The sequence below is a fragment of the Phocoena sinus genome, chromosome 10 (assembly GCF_008692025.1).
Source record: "Phocoena sinus isolate mPhoSin1 chromosome 10, mPhoSin1.pri, whole genome shotgun sequence".
NCBI lineage: Eukaryota > Metazoa > Chordata > Mammalia > Artiodactyla > Phocoenidae > Phocoena > Phocoena sinus.
Window position 1 is genome coordinate 25315353 of NC_045772.1, and position 13537 is coordinate 25328889.

Genomic DNA, 13537 nt, shown 5'->3' on the forward strand with positions numbered 1-13537 from the left:
TCTGGAAACATTCAAATCCAATCATGAAATGTAAGCAACAAATTAATTTTAAATTAAAAAAACCTTTACCACTCACCCCTTAGACTTTCCAAGTATTATAGAATGAGCACGGTCTTACCTACCTTTATAGATCTGGAATCTAAGTTTGAACAAGTCACTTCTCATAACCTCCATTTCCTCATCCTTAAAATAATAATATCCCCTTTCCTACTTCATTGGGTGGTTATGTGCAACAAATCACATAAATTATTTTAAAGCACTTGGAAACCTATAAATATTACAGAAATATAAGATATTTTGTTAAAATTTTACCAGCAGCTAGAGTGCCCTTCTTTCTTAATTTCTTGTTTGTTCTTATTTCTAAACAACTGAAAATTAAGAATGGCTATAGTAATCACATTCTTTAAATTGCCAGGGATGTGGACACAGTGGACAAATCAGGCAAATATAGATTCCAGGGCTTCCCTGGTGGCGCAGTGGTTGAGAGTCCGCCTGCCAATGCAGGGGACACGGGTTCGTGCCCCGGTCCGGGAAGATCCCACATGCCGTGGAGCGGCTGGGCCCGTGAGCCATGGCCGCTGAGCCTGCGCGTCCGGAGCCTATGCTCCGCAATGGGAGAGGCCACAACAGTGAGAGGCCCGTGTACCGCAAAAAAAAAAAAAAAAAAAAAAAAAATATATATATATATATATATATATATATATGTAGATAGATAGATAGATAGATATAGATATAGATACCAGTTCCAGCTGTAGCAGTTAACTATCTACATCCTTGGGCAACTCACCTCTCTGAGTTTAACCTTCTTCGCCTAAAAACTGGAAATAATCATGTTTGCTTCAAGGGATTTTTGTGAGGATTAACAGACCTAACATATGTAAAGGTCCTGGCCTATAGAAGGCACTCACAAATGATAATTATAATAATTGTCACAGCAGCTGACGGTTATCAGGTCTCATTAGGTACCAACTCCAAGGCATTATGCCCTTTAATTCTCACAACTCTGTGGAATGGATACAATTACTCTTTCTCATTTTACCAATAAAGAAACTGATGTTCGGTGAGTTTAAATAACTGGCTCAGAGTCACAGAGCTAGGAAATGTCAGAGCCGGGACCCGTCCTAGACCATCTGACTTTAGAGCCCATGCGGCATAGAACTCTGCTCTCTGGAGTGGCAGCCACTAACCACATGAGGCTTGAGATGTGTTGGAAGTGTAAAATACACACCGGATTTCTAAAGACTTCATATGAAAAAAAAGAATGCAAAATATTGCATTAATAATCTTTCATGCTGATTACATGTCAAAATGATACTATTTTGGATATATTGGTTTAAACAAAATATATTATTAAAATTAATTTCATCTGCTGCACTTTGCCTTCTTTAAAAAATGTGGCTACTGGACAATTTATAATTACACACGTGGCTCACCTTTGTGGCATTCATTCACTTATATTGGCTAGCACTGGCTACCACTGCTACTCACTGTGGTCTACAAACCAATAGCTTTGGCATCACCTGGGAGCTGGTTAGAAATGAAAGTCCTTGGGTCCTACCCCGGACCTACTGAATCATAATTTGTATCTGAACAACCCCCCCAGATAGTTTGTATGCACACTGAAGTCTGAGAGGCCCTGCCCTAGAATCCACTGCCTCTCTGGGCCAGGATATCAAGGCAAAGACTTATTGTTTGGGGTTTGGCACTGCATAACAGTTTTAAGATGAAATTTACATGAAAAAAATATTTTTGAGTTCTAGTCCTATATAAGTCATATATAGTTCTATTTGTTTCTTTTTTTTATTGTGGTTAAAAAAACTCCACAAAATTTACTGTCTCAACCAGTTTTAAATGTACAGTTCAGTAGTCACTAGTGTTAAGTATATTCATGTTGTTATGAAACAGATTTCCAGAACTTTTTCATCTTGGAAAACTGAAACTCTGTACCCTTTAAACAGCAACTCCCCTTTCCACCTCCCTCCAGTCCCTGGTAACCATTGTTCTATTTTCTGTCTCTCTGGGTTTGACTACTTTATATACCTCGTAAGTGGAATCGCAGAGTACTTGTTCTTCTGTAACTGCCTTATTTCACTTAGCATAATGTCCTTAAGTTTCTTCCATGTTACAGCATGTGACAGGATTTCCGTCTCTCTCTGTTTGTTTTTTCTTATTTAAAAGTGTTCAACCCTTAAGTACATAACAGAGTTTACATCCACCCCCTTCTGGAATAATCTCTTACTGAGCCGTGACTGGGTTTCTATAGTTGTAAGATTGAGGGAAGAAACTAGATCCCTAAAGGTCTTACCAGAGCCAGTAAGCTAACCTTTGGGGGCGCTTCACGTCAAGTTTTCATGTGGCCCAGACTGCACCCCCTTATAGACGTGCAGACTTATTGCCGCGTTTACAACAGGAGGTTTGTACCTCAGAGAAGCCGCTTAGCCTCACCTCCTCCCCATATGCACGTAGTACGTCACACTGCTTCTGTAAGGATTCGTGTACAACAGTTTAAATCGTTCCTAGAACCAGGTGAGTAATTTGCTTCGAATTTCATTTTTATTAAGCTTTTCCATTTTGCAGGCAGATTGGCCCAAGGACATTGGTGTGGTCTGAGAAAGAGCAGGTGGAAAAGTCTGCTTACGAATTTTCTGAGGTTCGTCATAAAGTTACCCTTTTTAACAACTGTGGTAGGTGGTAGATTTAAGATTTTGAGTATGAAATGCGGTGCTTTTAAGTAATGTAGTAAAAGAATCAAATAGTATATCTTATTTTAGGTGTTTGCAGTTGATGCATTTTGGGGTATCATTTTCATTTAAAATAAGCATCATTAATTCATAGCCTTCACAGAAAGCAATGTACATTTAAAGAAATTTATTATGGCAATTTGTAAGACATACAAATATATATACATTAATTTTCCAGACTGAATCTATGCTTAAAATTGCAGAAGATCTGGGAGGCCCATATATTTGGGGGCAGTATGACCTATTGGTCCTGCCGCCATCCTTCCCTTATGGCGGCATGGAACATCCTTGCCTCACTTTTGTAACTCCTACTCTGCTGGTAAGTGTAAATTTTTCTTCGTTTGAAGTTGACTTTTCCTCAAACATAAACCTAGATATGAAGAGCCTTAGACTCCTAATAATAAAAAGACTTTTTTAAATAATAAAAGTCTTTTATTTATGTAACCCTTGTTTCTTATTTGACGCTTATTGTGGTTATTATCATCACCTCAACTTTCTGAAGAAAACAATTTGGCCATTTGGGAGAAAAGAACATAGTGTTCAAGGTGCTTTAGGATGCTGGGGGAGGAGGGCTATGTAACAACAGTCTATCGATGAATTGTGTGTCCAAAGAAACTATACCATTTACACTTGGCATATAGGTACTGGTTAAAAAACAAAGCACAACTCAGTTTACCATAACTAGGAAAGAATTAGCCCACAGTATATAGCTATATTTTATATGCCTTTGTTTGCTACTTTAAACCCTTCCTAGAACCAAGTGAGTAATGGATTAGCAACTAAATAAGTAACACACACTATAGGACACTACAGACTTTTCTTAAATATACTGCAGGTAATAAGGAGTGAATGAAGGTACCTAAGAGTGAATAAGCGCAGATATAAAAAAATAGAAGAGGAGGGCTTCCCTGGTGGCGCAGTGGTTGAGAGTCCGCCTGCCGATGCAGGGGACACGGGTTCGTGCCCCGGTCCGGGAAGATCCCACATGCCGCGGAGCGGCTGGGCCCGTGAGCCATGGCCGCTGAGCCTGCGCGTCCGGAGCCTGTGCTCCGCTACGGGAGAGGCCACAACAGTGAGAGACCCGTGTACTGCAAAAAAAAAAAAAAAAATAGAAGAGAAAAAATGTTTCCCGCAAGTTAGAGACAGGTATACTGGCTCCTGTGGTATTGGAAAAATTCCCAAGATTAGGGAGAGAAAGAGTAATGCTATGTTTTAATCCTATATTTTAAAAAATTTCTTCAGTACATGTTGCTTTTGAACTCTTTGGAGTGCCACAGCAGAAGTACAGTGGACCATAAATGCTGGAATACTATGTCTTGACATAGGCAGTCTTTTAGATATAGTCTGTAATTTGATTTCTGAAATATGAAGGTAATCTTCTTCTTTTTTAGGCAGGTGACAAGTCACTCTCCAACGTAAGTTAAAATTTATTATCATGGTCTTATCCTCAAGAAGTATTAAGTGATTTTAAAATATCCATTGTGTCATTATATTGAAGACATGATTATAAAAGATAACTTGGGGATTCTAGTTGCAAGACATTACTACATAATCAGTAGGATTTAACAGATTTAAGAACATTTTAGGGTTTGATCTCTTATGTTTATGAAATATTTTTTAATGGAGGGATGTATCCATTTATTATTTTCTAAATAATATTTTGTTTCTAATTTTGTAAACTATACGATACTTTTTTTTAATCTTTGGCTAAACTGTGATTTTTTTTTTTTTTTGCTTAATTGAATAATTCCTTGAATATCTCAGCTGATGTTAAAAAAACTTGAACAATGTGGAAAAAAATAAATTGAACAACGTGGAACTGGAAGAACTAGAATGCTTACGTAAGGAGTTATTTTAGGTTAAGATCATCAGTTTCACCATTAAGCACTTCTACTATTTCCTTTAGGTTATTGCACATGAAATATCTCATAGTTGGACAGGAAACCTAGTGACCAACAAAACTTGGGATCACTTTTGGTAAGATTTATTATTATTATTTCTTTATTGGTTCTGGTTACTGATTTCTTTCCCTGCCTTCCACCACCTTGAATTGGTTTGTGTGTATACCTTTGTTATCATCTCTTTGGTAGACAGGGATTTTTTAAGAATTCCGTAATACTTATCACAATGTCAGGTAGAATAGAGGTTTTCGGTTTGATGCTGTTTAGTTCCTGGTATGGTCACATTTTAATACATGGACACATAAAACCAGAGCCCTGGCTTCATTTCCCCTGCTTCCATCTTCTGGGCTGGGCTTCCCATTGTTCTGAACTGAATGCAAGGAAGCCACGCAGAGCAGTCTGCTTAGACTTGAGTATTCATACTTTACAATTGCTTTGCTCTGTCGAAACACCAAAAAGAAAATACCTTGTTGATTGCAGTGCCTTTTTCTCTCAGCTGTATCAGTGTTTTTATTTTTCAATTATTTTCAGGTTAAATGAAGGACATACTGTATACTTGGAACGCCACATTTGTGGACGGTTGTTCGGTGAAAAGTTCAGACATTTTCATGCTCTGGGAGGATGGGGAGAACTCCAGAACTCGGTAAATGAGTCATACTTTTAAAAGCATTCATCCCAAGTTGTGTAGATGTTCAAAAATTCAGTTTGTAAAGCAGCTTTACTAAGTAGCAGTAAGAAAGTCATTTTTACCAGTGTGGGAAATCAAGCAGATACCGGTATGATGTTCTGTTGTTACCTGTTAGTCATTATCCTGTGTAAGGTCATGTTCATGACCAGTAGGACCTCACTGGGGCTTTGCAATAATATAGTTGGTGACTGTTTGAATTTTATTTATGTCATTTTTAAATGCTCTCTCCTGAGAGCTGAATTTGCTAACCAGGCATTAAAACATTTTTCTAGTCTTTTATTGAGCAAGAAATATCACAGAACCTTGTGCTAGTAGACATTCCATTAATAGACTTCCAGAAATGTATACTAACATATCCTACAGTTTCCAGTCTCTAGTTTAAGTTCTAAATTCCCCTAAAGTTATGCCACGGAGTGTAGTAACACTTCTTAGTAGCTTGTGTACATGGTGGTAACCAGACTTCATATTTGAACATTCCTCTAATTTTGCGTCTCACAGATAAAGACTTTTGGAGAGACACATCCTTTCACCAAACTTGTGGTTGATCTGACGAACGTAGACCCTGATGTGGCTTATTCTTCAGTTCCCTATGAGAAGGGCTTTGCTTTACTCTTTTACCTTGAACAGCTTCTTGGAGGACCAGGCAAGCAGTTGGCATTTTCTGATTTTTTTGTTTTGAGGGTAACAGAAAGAATTTTTAACTGTTGCTTTTGCTCCATTTTATTCTTCCAGTTCATTTTTTATGTAGCTGCTAAAGAAATCTGTATCGTTTTCTAATGTTTCCTCTCTACTTAAAACCTTGACTAACCTCTGCATTCTAAATTATGCTGCTTGACTTATAAAAAGCTCATCAGTATTTTAAAAATTAGGAAACTAGTATGTGCTCATTGAAAAAAATTTTGTGTGGTACAGAAATTTGTAAGAGTCATAAGTGAGAGTCCTTCAGTTTGGTGTGTATGGCTCCAGATCTTTTTCAAAGTTAAGTGGACAGACATATATACATATATATACAGTTACTTTAATTACAGAAAATGGATCATACTATATATTTCTTCTACATTTATTTTTTAATTCAACAATATTTTACATACATCCTTCCATGTCAGAACTTACAAATCTATCTTGTGCTTTTTAATGCCATCGTAGTATCTCATTATATATGTGTGCTGAGTTTACGTATCCTTCCCCATTGATGGGCATTTAAAAGTACTCTCCTTAGTCAATGGACTTTGAATGGATCCATTCTGTCTGTCCAATCTTATTTTCCTCTTTTCAAGTTATACAAAGATCGTTGGTCTTGGAACTTGTGTCGTGTATTCCTTTTTTGTGTCTTGTGTCATCCCCTTACCTCTAATTAGGATTTCTCTTCTGCCTTCCAACAAATTACGTATGTTCTTCAAGGTACAACTTAAGTCCTACCTCTGTTTTTGAACATTCTTTTACTCTTAAAGTCCTCATTGGTTTCCCTATTTTCTGAATGTTCTCTGTTCTCCGTGGTTTGGTACAATGCAAGGCACCAAAGAATGTGTTAACTAATTACCTTTCTATTAATTGACTTCTTTTCTTCTTTTTGAAAAACTCCTAGAGGTTTTCCTAGGATTCTTAAAGGCTTATGTTGAGAAATTTTCCTACAAGAGCATAACCACTGATGACTGGAAGGATTTCCTGTATTCCCACTTTAAGGATAAGGTTGGATTCTGAAACCTTTCTTATTGTGCATGTTCAATATGTCTTTATTTAATGGCTATTTGTTAGGTTGATTTGAATTACTTAATAGTAGTATTAGTTTAGAATTTAAGATTCAATCTTTCATTCAGTGTTTTCCTGTTTAAAATGTGATCTCAACAGTATGAACTAATGTGTAGAATTTTCCTATTTCAGAGCAATCTACAGTGGTATGTTTCAGAAATTTGTGTGTACTTAATTTTCCTATTTTATTTAAAAGAACATTACTGATTAACATAAATTTATTTTAGAAAAGAGACTTAGAAATTATCTTGACATGTCGGTGTAGACAAAATTATAGATTTGAGGTCCTAAAAGTCAGTTTTAGATTTTTTTTTTTTTTTTTTCAAGAGAAAAGATTGTTCTGTAGCAAACTGGGTGTTCCTTCTGTTCTCAGGTTGATATTCTAAATCAAGTTGATTGGAACGCCTGGCTGTACTCTCCTGGACTGCCCCCTGTGAAGCCCAAGTCAGTACTTACCTACTAACGCTCTTCCTTCTCATTCTCCTAAATCCTAGAGCTCCTGAAAATATCTGAAAGGGTTTTATGCCTTCCTTAAGCTATTACTAGTTTGTGATGAGAGTTGAGTTCATAGGAGTTAGAACCTTAACGCTGAGGTCCAAAAAGTCATTTCCATGATATTATAAATATAAATTAGTTCAGTTCATTGCAGGTAATTATTGAGTGCCCCCTTTCTGCACAAGGATGGTGAGAGATACAGAAAAGGAAAAGATATTGCCCTTTCCTTGAAAACGTTTGCAGTAAGAAAAATAACATAGAAGCATCATGTCCCTCATTACAACAGTGTCATAAGTTACCACCCTCACTTCCAGAGGAGGACATGAGGCTCAGCTAGGGTAACGTGTCTTGCTGAATGCTGCACAGCAAGTCATGAGAGTTGAGATTCAAATCCTCGTCATCGTAAACGCTCCATTACGCTGTCTTTTAAACTAAACACCTTCCTCAAATCAGGGACCTGAACCCTGGTCTTCCAAGAATCATATTGGGAGATGCTAACTACCCCATGTTGCAGCCAGGAACTTGCTGCTCCCTCCACCCTTTACCCACTTAATTCCAATCACAACTCAAGAACCACTTCCTCACGAAAGCGTTCCTTGACCTCTCTAACTAGGCCAAGTCTCCCGTTTCGGGTTTCTCGATGCTGTGTGTCGCCTCTTCACAGCTCCACAGTCGTAATCTTAGATTTGTGTGAGTGAGTATTAAGTCTTTCTCCTCCACTACATTGAAGCACTATGAGAAACAGGGCTCATACCTGATTCACTCATAACTTTTCTTAGGACCCTGCCCTAAGTAAGGGTTGCTTCCCCTTCCCTGGGCTAGTCCTTATTTAATTTTTTTCATTACAATGAGAAGGAAGTTTCAGGCACCAAGAAACAGACCAGCCAAAGGTCTTTTTTTTACTCTCCTGGTGTTCCTTATGAGATCAGTGCTGTCATGTTCTAATTGAAGGTGAGGAACTGCCTGCACAGTCAAGGACCTCTGGTCCCACTTGGTCTTGAGGGCAAACAGAAGGGCTTGCCTACTGTCCACAGCCCACTTCATGAAGATAAACTGGAAGCTGACTCAAAGAAGGTCACTGCTTTGACCCCTTTATTATCTCCCCCAGGGCACAAACTCTCTGAAAGCAAGTTCAGTGGTCACTTCTAATCAAAACTTCCCTCATTTAGGCCCTGCAGGGCAGGTACCCCTCTGTTCTCTACCAGTAACATTTCACAGCAAGTAAGCATGACTTATGGACAAAGAAGGATGTTTTACAAGAATTTTGCACACATTACATGGTCTCCTGCATTGCTGCAAAATGTATGACTTGTTTTCCAAGTTGAGAACACATAAACCTTAGCACAGCTTGCTTTGCTTAATGGTCAGAGTTCGTGAATTCTGCTTTCTTCTGAAAAGAGAGGATCAAGATCACATGATTTCGGAGTCTCCCAAGGGTGTCACCGTTATTTCCCCATTGTCTAGAACAGTGCCTGTCACATAGCAGTTGCTCGCAGATCTGTTGGATGTTTAGACGGTTGGAACGACAGAAAGGAAAAGGCACGAGAGCAAGGACTTTGTGGTGTTTACCACGTTGTCCTGAGTGCCTGGAACTGTTCCTACCAGCCGGGAAACAATACGCTCAACTCAGCCCCAGCCCCTTCAGCGTACTGCAGAAGCATGTGACGGTCTCTGCTGAGATGTTCTGGCATTCTCTCCAAAGAATAATCCAGGGTTTCATTAATTTGGTATCCAGTTGGATTTCCGTGTTCTTAGAGGAGACCAGTAATCTTTAAGTCAGGTAGAAGATTTCCTATTTCCATCACTCTGGAGTTGTTTATCTTTATTTTCAAAGAACTTTGAAATTTAAGTACGTTCTGTAACTTCAAAATGGCATTGATGCAAAAGCATGTGTCTTTTTATAAAATGTAATCTCTAATATTCTGAATCTTTGCAGCTATGATATGACTCTGACAAATGCTTGTATTGCCTTAAGTCAAAGATGGATTACTGTGAGTAGTAATGTATGATTTTTGACTCCTTTTTGAATTGTACAAATGTGTCTCTACTCAATGAAGTGGGGGAGTGGTGCTTTACTTATGAACTCATGTATTTGGAGTTACTATTCCTAAGTCAAGTTTATCCAAAATGATATTATACCAGCCCTCAATGTGTAAAGTTAAGTTTGAGGGGGGAAACAAATGGATGTTGATGGTATTAGTTCTGATTTTTCTTGCTCTTAAAAGGGAAAGGGGTGGGGGAATATAGGCCTCTTAGAGGAGAGTAAGTGATTTTTAGGAAAGATGAACGGGCTCTTAGAAGAATAGATAGGGAGGTATGATAGTTTGCACCAAATTTTGTCTGGGTGTGGAGAATAAGAGAGGAGTAGAAAGCTCCAGGTATTGGGAGACCCATTAAGGGTCAGAGGAAGGAAGAGAAACCAACTCAGGAGTAAGGCAAATTGGGAAAATGGAACAAGAAACCATGGCAAAAGAGACCCTAATTTTAAATAAAATATAAACATCTTTTTGGAGATTCTCATAACATCATAACAAAGTTAGAGCATTACTGACTTTTTAGATCTAAGTTCAAGATTTTTTTGTAAGCAAATATAAAATCTAACAACTTCTGGGCTTCCCTGGTGGAGCAGCGGTTGAGAATCTGCCTGCTAATGCAGGGGACACGGGTTCGAACCCTGGTCTGGGAGGATCCCACATGCCGCGGAGCAACTAGGCCCGTGAGCCACAACTACTGAGCCTGCATGTCTGGAGCCTGTGCTCAGCAACAAGCGAGTCCGCGATAGTGAGAGGCCCGCGCACCGCGATGAAGAGTGGCCCCCGCCTGCCACAACTAGAGAAAGCCCTCGCACAGAAACAAAGACCCAACACAGCAAAAATAAATTAATAAACTCCTACCCCCAACATCTAAAAAAAAAAAAATTCTAACAACTTCTTATCAGAGCAGTAGGCTGGTTGTACACATATGTACCTCCTCTGTCAATACTTTGCCCTCCCCATCTCAGCCTTCTCTCTACCCACCTTGCCCTGCCATGTAACCATGACCATGAACTTTGGTTTATCATTCCCCTGCTCTTTGTTTTTACCACTAATAAATATATCCTCAATAGGTAGTTTAAATTTGCATGTTTTTGAGCAGAGAATGAGATCTGTAAGTTTTAATATTTAGGTGAGGTTCTTAAGAGGGAGGAAGTTCTGATATTAAGGGTGGTTTTTTTTGTTTGTTTTTTTGTTTTTTTTTGCAGTACACAGGCCTCTCACCATTGCCGCCTCCCCCATCGCGGAGCACAGGCTCCAGACGCGCAGCCCCAGGGGCCATGGCCCACGGGCCCAGCCGCTCCGCGGCATGTGGGATCCTCCCGGACCGGGGCACGAACCCGCGTCCTTAAGGGTGTTTTGAAGGGGGAGGAAGATGTAAAATAATGATTCTTTACAAGGATGTATATGCATACATTAAATTTTCTGGAAGGATATACATATTAATATAGGTTCCTGAGGAGTGGGACTTGGAGACAGGGAGCAAAAGCAAAGGAATTTTTCATTTGGTCCTATTTGATTTTTTTTTTAACCTTTGCATATATTTCTTTTAAAGTTAAAAGAAACCCTAGTTTAAAACTATTTTAAAAGATTTTTAAAATTTTTTAAAGATTTTTAAAATACTTATTTTGATAAGCTTTTTTTAATGTTCCTCAATCATTTCCTCAAAGATAATCTGCAGTGAATCCTAAATTGAAAAGTACAGACCCACTTTTCTTTTTCCTTAAATGATTTCCAAGATTAAGTGGGGAAAACAGAATGTGTGAAGATGAAGGGAAAGATCTGTTTGTGGCCTTACGAGTTCATTAGTGTGATATTTAAAAGAATATGCAATTTGATTATTTACCCACATTTTCAAATTGGCCTATAAACAGTTGACATGCTTTTTTTGTAGCATTTCTTTGCTTTGGAAATCTATATATCGTGAATTGTACAGACGTTGTCAAAAGTTTCCTCCACCGTTACTATTAATAGTCTAACTTGTCTTAAGTAATATAGATTTAGGAGTCATATCAGCTCTTTAAGTTATAGTTATGCCATCTCAGAATGATTAAAATAGCTAACGTTCAAATTTATTTTTTATAATCTTATACATCCTTGTATTTCTCTTTCTTAACTTTTACTTTTATGTCAGATAAACCAATACATATTATTGAATCGTACACGAATGGCAGAGTAATCAGGCAACATTTATTTCAGGGCAAAGAAGATGACTTAAATTTGTTCAGCTCAGCAGACCTAAAAGACTTCTCTTCTCATCAGGTGAATGAATTTTTAGCACAGATGCTCCAGAAAGTAAGTACTAGCTCAAAATATTAGAAATGTAAATGGGCATAAAGGCACAGCATTTATGGTTGAACCCCACTTGGAAAAAATATCCATGTGGAAACTAACAGAAAAAATGGTTTGGTAAAATCCATTCGTTTACTTAAAAACATTTGTTGAATGCCTGCTATGTTTAGTATTGTACTGAATATAAAAATACGTAAGAAAGAAATATGCCGGGTCCTCAAAAAGTTTATAATCTAGTAGGAAAGGTCTCAAGTGCAAAATTTAGCAATAAAAGGAGGGATTTTAGGTGTCATTTGAGAAAAAAGCGAAGAAGGACTCCCTTCCAACTGGGGTAATCAGGAAGGATTTCGGAGGAGTGCGGCTTGATTTGAGAAGAGCAGGGTCAGCAGGGAGATAGAAGGAGCAGCAAGTGACAGAGCGTGGCCCGAGGAGGAAGTCGTGGCCCTGGGAAAGAGGTTAATGAAGAGAACGCTAGAAACACTGCTGGGATCTGATGTGCTGTGTCTTGAATGCCAAGCTAAGAATGTTAGATTTGATTCCAGGCAGTCGCAGAGGATTTAACATTTTTAACAGGAGAGTCATCTGATGAAATGGTGGATTATGAAGACCATTCCTCTGGTGTTGGGGAGGCTGGATTGACATGAGGAACGCTGGGGGTGAAGTTAGTTGGGAGACTCAGAGGAGTACAGGACAGGCTGGAGGGAGCTGGCGGGAAGGGAAAGAGCAGGACAGTGAGAGGGAGAACACACGGGATGGAGCATCGGGTTTGGGGACTGACTGGGTTGGGGGTTAACAGGAAGGAGTCCAAGCAGATTTGCAGGTTTCAAAGCCAGGTGACTAAACGAATATGCGAAGCTGAGAGGAGATGCTGTATGTTGAGAGGGAGGTAGTGATGGGGTCTTTACTATTACATGACAGGGAGCTCTTAGGTCTAAAGACCTTGGGAGGGATGGAAGAAGACTTTGAACAGAATTTCCTATGGAACTGATGCAAAATGAGGATCAGGAATTTAAAGCAACCGGAGTCTTAGAGAACCCATTAGTGCATGAAGCCGTCACCGCGGTTTCACACATTCCTGGAGCCACGAAGAGAGAAAGCATGAGAGAAAGCATGATGCGCCGACTTGCCAGCAGGCACAGCAAACGTGGGAAAGTAACGAGGTGACCTAGGAGGTGACCTTAACCAGCCCCTCCTACCCGGCTGGACTTGGAGATTGGTTGAAACGAAACAATCTGGGAAGGGTCCAAGCAGTCAGTGAGAGCCGAGTGTGGGTGACCGTCCTGTAAGACGCGGAAGCGGCTGGAGCGGGAGGTTTCCATCTACCACGTGATTCCTCCGCCTGCGTCCCGCGGGCTCCGCCTGCCCAAACTGAGCGCTGCTTTCTCTCCTTCACCCAAGCTTGTGCTCCCTTTAGCGCGGGTTAACCTGGGCACGGGAGTTTATGAACCCCCTGAAACTGTACATACAACTTGGTGTTTATACGGTAAATGTATCCCACCCGCCTCAGGAAAGGGTCCGTATTAGGCATCAGATTCTGAAAAGGGTCTGTAATATAAAAGTTTAAAAACTGCTATTTTGTAGGGGCATAGATCATTCAAAAGGGATTTCGGAGGAAACATACAAAGATAAAGCTGGGGG

General features: G+C 39.3%; 1 protein-coding gene across 1 annotated transcript in view; it reads left to right on the forward strand.

Moving 5' to 3' along the window:
• Positions 1 to 13537, forward strand: part of LTA4H (leukotriene A4 hydrolase) — a 28799-nt gene that overhangs the window by 13096 nt on the left and 2166 nt on the right. Inside the window, 10 exon segments of the mRNA XM_032645863.1 lie at positions 2578 to 2650; positions 2920 to 3060; positions 4133 to 4156; positions 4648 to 4718; positions 5174 to 5285; positions 5829 to 5973; positions 6916 to 7019; positions 7453 to 7523; positions 9511 to 9565; positions 11807 to 11902. Of these exon segments, the coding sequence (XP_032501754.1) occupies positions 2578 to 2650; positions 2920 to 3060; positions 4133 to 4156; positions 4648 to 4718; positions 5174 to 5285; positions 5829 to 5973; positions 6916 to 7019; positions 7453 to 7523; positions 9511 to 9565; positions 11807 to 11902 (892 nt within the window).